General features: G+C 49.6%; 1 protein-coding gene across 1 annotated transcript in view; it reads left to right on the plus strand.

Annotated features, from left to right (window-relative positions):
- The window catches only part of LOC104291091 (ficolin-2-like), an 8,865-nt gene extending 2,951 nt beyond the window's left edge, over positions 1 to 5,914 (plus strand). Inside the window, 5 exon segments of the mRNA XM_009890289.1 lie at positions 525 to 560; positions 3,318 to 3,442; positions 3,862 to 3,991; positions 4,552 to 4,686; positions 5,590 to 5,914. Of these exon segments, the coding sequence (XP_009888591.1) occupies positions 525 to 560; positions 3,318 to 3,442; positions 3,862 to 3,991; positions 4,552 to 4,686; positions 5,590 to 5,837 (674 nt within the window). The 3' untranslated portion in view covers positions 5,838 to 5,914.
- The last annotated feature ends 3,831 nt before the right edge of the window (positions 5,915 to 9,745 follow it).

Genomic DNA, 9,745 nt, shown 5'->3' on the forward strand with positions numbered 1-9,745 from the left:
CTTCTAAAGAAACCAGTTCCCAGCACAAGGTGGCACCCAGGAAGGAAGCAACGGTGTGCTGGCTAGCTGGGAAAAGAGCCCCTTTGCATGCTGAATATGTAGCTAATTCCTGGCCAAAAGCAGGCAAGACTTCAGCTGAAACCCCAGAAGGACATGGGTGAACCCACTGAAAAAGCAGCTATTGCCCAAAATCTCACAGGTGCCTGACTGAAAACAGAAAGCCTCCACAAAAAGTCACTGAGACGGAGTTGTGAATCGCCCATACGCTCCAGCAGATGGAGCAGCAGCTCTCGCTCTCCTGTGTCTTGCTCTTCCGGACAGATGCTGCTGATCTAGAGAGCAGCAGGCTGGGGTGGCAGCTCCAGCTGGGACACTCAGCAGAGCACTGTGGCTTTGCAGCACTCGACAGCCTCTCTTGTACATTTGGGACATATGGAGGGGCTGGAACAGCCACCTTGGAGAGCCACAGTAATTCACTCGCATTGAGTCATCTGCGATGAGCGTTTTCCTCTCGTCTCTTGCAGGAGCAGCTGGAGAGCCTGGATTCCCAGGACCAAAAGGTGAGCTGGTTTAGTTAAACTTCCACCCTGTGCTGTTCTGGAACAACAGAACAAGTGGGAGCAACTATAGAGAAATAAAAGTACCCCACCAGGTACTGGATGGGGCTGTTTGGTGACAGTTGTGCTCCATTGTAGGCTCAGCCCTGGTTTGGGTGGTGTGAGCAGCCCCACTCCCAAACCAGCTGTTCAGCCACAGGGGTTGCCCCCAGCTTGGGTGGTGCCCAGCACCACCAGCCACAGAGACTGCAGGGCTTCACACACCCCAGCCTGAGGGACCAGCCAGATCAGGGCAGACCTCTGAGCTTCCCGTGCGATGACAAAAGGCAAAGGCTTGGATGAAACTCAGTCACTGCTAGTGCCAGAGGAACATCTCTCTCTACCAGCACTAGCAATAGAGTAGAGGGAAAACATGCATCCTGCTTGTGAGAGCCATTGGCACCTGTTGCTGAGCGCTATCTGCTCTGCGGCTTCCCTCACTGGAGCTTGGCTTGTAATAGCTGGCGGCCAAGCACTGCTGATCTGATGGGAAGTTCAGCACATTTGCTCCAGCTGTCACAGCTGCTCCCAAACCACTGACTAAAGCCCTCTGCCAGTAGCAATCATTCCCTTCTCAGGGCTTTTGACTCTGCCTTCCATGGGTGCATTTCCTCCCACCTGCTCCTGTCCTAGCCCAATGGCACAAAATGTTGGTACCCAACTCCGTGGGCTGGCCAGCAGCAGGCAGAGCAGCCAGGTCCAAAAGAGACACATCTTATGTCAGTCTTGCTATTTGGACCTCCCAGCCCCAACTCAGATGTCAGGGGAAAATATATCATGCCGGGTCCAACAGCCTAAGAGAGGCAAGGCTGCTGCTCCTTGTGCATCTGTGATGTGTCCCACCTCCCTGGCTGCCACCTCATGTGCCTGCTAGGCATCCTGGAGAGCTGAGTATCACTGCTGTAATTACAGGAGTCTGTGAATTGGGTTTCCACCTGCCACTGTAGCTCTGTGCTCTCCTGGGTCTGTCCAGATGTGCCTTTGATGAGCTGGTGGGTCTCCTCTGGTGGGCCTGGGAGCAGCCGGGCCAGAACATATATTGAATTACTCCTCCCACCTGGTTTTTCTGTGCCTCTGTTGTGTAGGCAGATGAGCTAAACACTTCTCTTAACATCACAGCCCTCTGCCAGTGCAGCAGGATTTGTCTTGAAAAGCAATGATGCCAAGTGCTGGAGGAGGGGAGGGCAGGGTGTGGCAGGTGAAGAGCAATTGATGGTGTTGTTTGTCCAACAGCAATGAAAGGAGAGCCTGGTTTTCCAGAAATATGGGGTGAGTGTCATCCTAGGTCCTTCACGCCACCATTGGCTTTGCAGAGCAGATAGTGGTGGACTCCCTGCACCAGAAGTCAGGACAGAGCAGCAATAAAAACAAATTCAAAGTGACATTGAAGGACTGAGTAAGGAAGTATCACAATTTGCTTCTCACAGCCACATGCAGCTTCTGTGTAATCCAGCCAGGCCAGGGAAGTCATGTCCTCTGAGCATTACTAGAGTCACCCTCACTCTGTGTGTCCTGGAGGAGGTCTGTCTTAGTTTTTGAGAGTCTCAGTGTTCTGGTGTCCAAGATGAAACAACTAGAAACACCTGTACAGACATACTGGTACTTCAAAGGCAGTTACACCACCATGTTTGCTGTGGCATGTTCAGTAGACACAGAGTTCACATGTGTCATAGTGCTCAGAATAACTTATTCATTAAAAAAATAAAAAAGAAAAAAAGAAAGAAAAAAAAGAAAACAAACAAGCTTCAGTTGGCCCATGTGTCTCCAGCAGATAAAGCCAAAGCAAAGCCACAACTTACTCTGGCTACACATGGATACCATAGGTCCACAGTGATGTGCAAAGGCTCGGGCAGATGAGAGCTGCTGTAACACCTGAAAGAGAGAGACTGGGATGCCACTGAATGGGCCCCTTGTGGCCCCAAGCATTTCTCTGCCCTTTTACTTTTCCTGGGGATGTAAAAACATTTGGCTAATAAGGAACAGGCCAAGTCCAGGACCATGCCTCTGTTAGGAAGGACACCCATGCCCATAAGTCAGCCTGGTACAGCTGTGTGTCCATTCATCGAATGCAGCACACACAGACACCTGCACCACCTGCACCACCATCTCAGATCATCTCCCAAGATGCAGCTATAAGCGGGGACGTCTGATAGGGACCGTTCCAGTCAATCCTTTGGCATCTGTGAATCTGAGCTTCTGTCATCAGATGTGGTATTGAGGACTAAAAATAAATTTATACATAATATGTATGTATATATTCAAAAGTGCTGTCTGTCCAATCCACAGGGGTGATCTGAACACTGTTTTCTGTAATACAGGTAGGTGTTTTTCTGTGTCACCACTCCTTTGCTGCCAACTACCCACACACTCTTCTGTGCCCTCCATAAGTACCTGAGCCTGGACAAATTCCTGGATCATGACTGTCATCCCGCTCAGAGCAGCCTCATGACCCAGATTCCAAAAGAGTTGTTGCAGATGAAAGGAGTCTGAGCACCTTAGACCGTCTCTCAGAAGGTGCCCATCTCCCCTGTGACATATGGACTCAGAAACTGCAGCGGGGTTTGGCTCGCAGATGGAGTGCGCCAGAGTCCTGCAACGCAAAGAGCCAGCTGGGAGGCTGAAGGCATCAAAGCCTCTGGCTTAGGGCATGAGGCTGATGTGCTCCCTGGGTGCAGTGAGCATGTTATAACTCTTGATCTGTTTCCCTGATTTGCACAGAAGCCAGGAACTGCCAAGAGCTGTTGGCTAAAGGGAAGATTCTGAGCGGCTGGTACACCATCTACCCTCAAGGCTGCAACGCCACCACCATCTTCTGTGACATGGACACAGATGGCGGAGGATGGATTGTGAGTAGGATGAGGAGGGGGAGGTTTCTATGTCCCTACAGTGATTTTTATTAAGGCTGCAAAAGATTGCACCAAAATAGAAACAAAAAGGGAGGGGACAGCTGAGGTTCACCAGTGAGGACACACTGAGGGGACAGCTGAGGTTCACCAGCCTGGGTGAATCCCTATGGATGCAGGAGGTTCTCCTGGGAGATGTCTCTGGGAGCAGGCTGAGCACCACAGACCCTTCCCCTGCTTAAATCAGCAAATAATTTCCTGCTCATTTCCGACGGCAGACAGAGGTGATCTGTGAGCAAGAACCCAGAGACCTGCATGAGTGTCCTGATGCAGGGGGAACATGCTGCAGGGGGCCGTATCACCCGGGCACTGCAGATGCTTTCGGGGGGGCCTGGTGGGGTTAAGGCTCTCCTTTCCTGCAGGTTTTCCAGAGGCGCTGGGATGGGTCAGTGAACTTCTTGCGAGATTGGGACTCATACAAACGAGGCTTTGGCAACCAGCTGACAGAGTTCTGGCTCGGAAATGACAACATCCACTTCCTCACCTCACTGGGTAAGGTCTGCCTCCGTCCTGGGCTGAAGACCTGACAGTCCAACCCCTGTACCACACTTGGTCATTAAAGGACTCTAAACTTATCTCATCCATCTGAAGCCCCAACAGTTGATCCTAAACAGCATGCAGGCTCTTGCAGCCCATTGCACACAGGGAATTCACTCTAAAAAAACCGAAAACTAGAAGCCAGGGAAGACAATGAGCTGGCTGCATGACCTATCCTGGAGACAGGCCAATACATCTTCCTGCTAGGACTGGTTGTGGTGGCAGCCATCTTGTTCACACACAGCCTTGGAGTCACAGTTGTCTGCGGGACTCCTGGGCGTGTAGCTCTCAGTGCCCATGACCACCCAACATTGGACACGAAAAGGTGCTTCACAAGAAAACCATCAAAGGTACAGAAGGTTCTGCAGAACTTCAAATAAATCATAATCTCTCAAGTAGTGGAAACTCTTCTCAAGTTAGCTCAGGGCTCCCTAAACCCTCCATTCTGAAATCCAGGTGCATATTCACCATCAGCTGTCAACCACTGCACCACTGCTGTCAACCTTCTCTTCTAGGACCCTGTGAACTCCGCATTGACCTGAGAGACTTTGAAAACAACTACTATTTTGCCAAGTATGCTTCATTCAGAGTTTTAGGAGAGTCTGAGAAATACAAACTGGTCCTAGGAGACTTCCTTGGTGGAAACGCTGGTAAGTTAGCAGCAGCTCACTGGGAAAGGCTGTTTTCTAGAGCATTTCAGAAGTGTTCTGCATTTATAGTGCAGAGCTGTATCATGCAAATTCCTTGTCATCTATATATTGGGTCAATTTTTTTAAAACTGGCTATGGTAGCCCAGGTGCTGAGTGGCCTCTGGTGTAGGAAAGGACAGGGACGCCCTGCAGAGTCTGACCCAGAGCATTACCTACAAGCCCAGCCACGTGGTATAGCAGCAAATGTGGAACCTCATCCTGAGCAGCACCTTATCCAATGTAATCTTCCCAACAGCTCTGCAGGGAAGAGAAGAACTTGTTGGGCCAAGTTCTGCTTTTGGTTACATTAGAATGAAATATTTGTCTGTGAGGTTTGGCATTTCCAGGGCTGGGCTGCTGTTCAATACTTGCAGCGTCAGTACTGCATCCTCTTAATGCCTGATGTTTTGTTTTTCTGTAAAAAGCAAACAAATCCTCTACAAAATTCAATACCCCCTTGCAGGAATGAGTGAAACCAACACCTGAGACAGCAGTGCTCTGGGTTTATGTGTTTATGTTTCTGTACACTGCAACTCTGTCCAATAGTCCAGACCTCAGTATGTCTGCAGAGAATCTGAGCAGTGCAAGAGAAGCGACACCCATGTAACTGCAAGCAAAATCTGGCCCATTTGATTGACAGGCATAGACAAGTTCTCCATGTGTTTTAGCTGTCCTGGCAGACCTCAGGATAATCCTTTTCTCCAGGACCAAGGATGAAACCTGGGCAACCAAGAGAACAGCAGGATTTATAAAATCTGCCTTGCAACCAGGAAGGCCCACTGATGCCCTGCAGCAGTGCACAGACACTTTAGGTTCCCTTTTGTGCTCTCTATTGTAGTAACTGTGAATGTGTACTCTCTGCAGGAGACTCCTTATCATACCACAAGGACATGCCATTTTCAACAACAGACCAGGACAACGACATGAGCTCCTTTAACTGTGCCACAGAATACAAGGGAGCGTGGTGGTACAATGACTGCCATTACTCCAACTTGAATGGGATGTACTGGCCAGGCGTTCACAGGAGCTATGCTGATGGCATAAACTGGAAGACAGGCAAAGAATACCATTACTCCCATAAGCGAACAGAAATGAAATTCAGGCCAGTTTAACACAGCGAGAGGGTGTCTGACTAGCACCAACAGGTGCCACTCAACAGCTAAGAGAAGACACAAAACATAATGTTGTTTAAGGGCAAAACTGGACCAGGAAGGATATTACAGGTTGTGCCTTCAGCGTAGAGCAGACTTTTAGAGACCAGAAGAGAGAAGTGCTAGTTCGAGCTCCTGTAAGCACCAGAATGTCATCCTGGATGATCTCCAGCAGCCCACAGATGCTGACTGAGCCCAAACATCTTTTTCTGAAAAGTGTGTTACCTTGATTTAAAGACCAAGTGATGGTGAGGCTACTGCATCTCAGTAAACCTCACAGATATTATTACCCTAAATGGTAATTACTGGTAATTTTCAGTCTAATCCATGTATGTGAAGCCTCCATTGTTCTTGCAGCCTCTTCCGTTGGACCCAAGAGCCACCTGAAAGGCATTGAATTCCGGACCACCCCTCTCTCCCTGCAGGCTGTGATGGAGCCACAATGTAGACCAGCACGGAAAGGACTGAACTTCCACACAGGGCTGTCATCACTGCCACATCCCTCCTTCCCACCGCCTCACACAAGATGTGCTCCAGGACCTCAGGTGGAACCTCAGCTCCTGGAACTACAGTAGCATTGCCCAGCACTTCCCACCACAACACAGCTGCAGCTGCGACCAAAGCCAGCTTCAGCCCCTCCTCCAGGGCACATTCCTAGATCTCATTCTTTAGCCTCTGTGGACCAAGAGACAAACCAGTCTGTCCAGCAACATGTGTGGTACCAAGACACTACAGTATTTCCAAGTCAAGCCATGGACATCATGTAAATCACCAGCAGGTACCAGTATCTTCCATTTCACCATGTTTCCAGTAGCATTTGAAGATGGGCTAGCTGCTGGCAAATGGAGGCAGTTTATCCAGTTTGTGTGATGTTTTATTTGACTATTAGCAGAACTGGTTAAAGGGTCTCTTCCTCCTTGACTGCTGCTTCTGGACTCCCCCCCAGAGCTGATGCTGGGGAGGAGAGCCTAGTGCTAACTCCTCACTGCAGGGACGGACCAGAGTCAGTGAAAGGAGAGTATTTATTTGTGTCATGTTCCTAATGGTCTTAGGTTTATCACACTTTTTATTGCACAGCTGTGTAGCAAGGGCATCTCCAGCCCTACAACATGGAATCCAAACCATGTGGGTGAGAAAAGTAAAGAGGCCACTCACCTAGCACACCACAGCAGGTCAACAATATGCTAAGAAATAAATCTGAGGTTTTGCATCTCCCTATTCACTTGGTCCTGTCCCTGCTCACTTCTCCTTTTCAGGTACATGAGAAAGTATGCATCTGAGAAGAGAAGCACACATTGAAAGTCCCATAGTCACTTCCCCATCCCCAAGAGCTCTGTTTTGTCTTTCTCCTACTCCCAGCCAGATTGATGTGCCCTCAGCAGGAGCAGGAGCAGGAGCAAGGTCCCACAGCATTCAGCTGTGTCTCACCCCATCAGAGAGGCCCAAGGGGCTGCCACAGACAGATCTGCAGGACCACAGGCTCCTCTGCAGAGATGTACGAGCTGGTGCTGACATCCTCAGCTTTAACCTAGCTAAAAGTGCTGAATCCCCTTTCTCTGCTCCCCTCTATCTTCTCCTCTTACTACACAGAAACCTTCAATGTTTAAATGTTGTCTGTGAAGGACACCGATGTTAGAGGGATTATGGCCACACCAAGAACAGTTTACCCAAGCCCATCTAGTCAATATTTCCAGACCGCCACCTGACTCCATAGAGGAAATATTCAGGTATGACCAGCCATCACCAGCGCCAGGTGACGTGGTTTGGACCTGGCTGCAGAGTGAAATTCTCTTGCATCCCCTCAGCTGGTGCAGTGAGCCAGGGGCTGGCACTACCCCCCCTCCAGCATGAGCCCCAACCACTGCAAGGCAGAAAAATGCTCACTGTGCTGATACAGGCATGTGGGGGAGAGGATCCTTGGCATTGATGGTCCATCCCAGGCACAATGCCTGCAGCAGTCACAGAGAGGGCTTGCACTGACTCCAGACAGAGAGAATTGAACCACTAAGGTCAGTATCCCGTTCCCTACATACATATACATACTACGAGCGCAGAGGTCCCACCTCTCCTCAAGAGGAGGGTTCCCACTCCTCCATCAGCTGTCACAACTGACCAGTGGGGGAAAGAGGCAGTTTCAGCAGGCATGGGGTTAATTTCCCCAAGGATGCAGCAGGGGAGTCCGGGCTATATGGGGGAGCTGGCTGGGAGAGGGGGTGGGAAGTCACAGCTTGGAGCAGGCTGGCGCTGCCTGGGACTGGTGGGTGAGCCGTGGTATCGTAATCGCATTTGTACATTCCTCTATCGGTGTTATTGTTGTTGTTTTTCTCTTTCCTTTGTTGTTCTGTTAAACTGCCTTTATCTCAACCCACGGGTTTTGCCTTTTTCTTCTGATTTTCCCCCAGGGCTCTGAGGGTTGAGCAAGCTGCTGCGTTCTTTGTTGGCGTGGCTCTTTGTTGCCGGCTGAGGCAAAACCACGACAGGTAGGGAACAAGTTTGAGATGTCCTAAAGAAATATGCTCCCAAGCTGTCAGGATACCATCCAGTCCCTCTTGCTTTCCATCCTCTTGCCAAGGGTTCCCAGAAGAAAAGCAGAATAGTCCCAGTCAGTCTGTGACTGATCCTGGCCACTGCTCATCTCAGGGCTTTTTCCTGTGTGCTGGAAAGCTCAAGGATCAGATTTGCATTTTGTTTGAAAACCCTCTTCTGCTCATTAGTGGATCTGGAAAGGGCCAACCCTGAAGCCTAGAAATGACAACATCCCTGGAGCTTCTCTACACATTTCCCTTGCTAGAAATAATGACAAGTGAGGCTGGGGAATCATCAGAGGAGTAGGGTGGGCCAGGCTGTGGGGAGAGGACCTGGTTTCTACCGTATCAGGGAGCCTGGAGAAGAGGCTGGAAACATCTCTGATGCACAGCCATCTGAAAGCAAAAGCAGGGCCAAACTAGTCCTCTCAGACCCCACCTAGGCCAGCCTCCGGGCCAGACCAGGGCTGTCTCCAGCAATACCCTCCTGCATTGTCTGCGACATGGGAAGACCCAGCAGTCCAAACCACTGACGGGATTAGTGCCAGCATCCAAGGGCTGAATAGATGCTCTTTCCAGGGAGGAACACAACACTTTGGGCATGTGCGAGTGGACATAGCTGTAAATCTGAAAGCTGTTTGACTCCAGAAAAATGGACTTCAAAAGGAAAATTATTCTTTCACCTAACACTGATGACTATCATGTAAGGAGCTCAGATAAATGAGATTCTGCACTGCTCTATGATTTGTGTTTGCATGCAGCAGACCCAGTAGCCTGGGCATAGTGAACACCTTCCTCCAATTTTCTGAGGTGTCCTTGTGAGAGGGTTGCATCTGAAGAGTAACTAATGCCATGTATGCGTAAGCATAAAACAAGCTGCAGCTGGGGAAGGGAAATCATTTCACTGTGTTTTTGTCCTTTTGGCTTATGGGCTGTTGGGGTAGAAAAGAGGAATCCACCACTCTTTGCACTATGCTTGTGCTGGTGCTGTTACCTTGTGTCCACCCAAAGTGGTGAAGTGAACGGGTGACTTAAGACACCAGCTGGCCCTGCCACAAACCGAGGGCACGGGGGATCAATGGCCTCAAAATACCACTCTCTCATAGATAATGCTCTGCTGTAAATTACTTTTAACTAAAGGTTTATTGTGCCAGCTATGCTGATAGAGCGTGAAGCTATTTGCTTAGTTGTGTTCGGAAACACGACATTTCGCCAGCACGACTCAGCAGACCCAGGATGAGGAAACACAGCAGCTGATGTGGAAAAGAACCACTAGACTTTATTCCCAAATGGCATTTATAAAAACAAACAAATGAAGACACAATGGAGGAGGCAGGGAATCAT

Source organism: Charadrius vociferus, unplaced genomic scaffold, assembly GCF_000708025.1.
Source record: "Charadrius vociferus isolate BGI_N301 unplaced genomic scaffold, ASM70802v2 scaffold398, whole genome shotgun sequence".
In the NCBI taxonomy this organism is placed as follows: Eukaryota; Metazoa; Chordata; class Aves; order Charadriiformes; family Charadriidae; genus Charadrius; species Charadrius vociferus.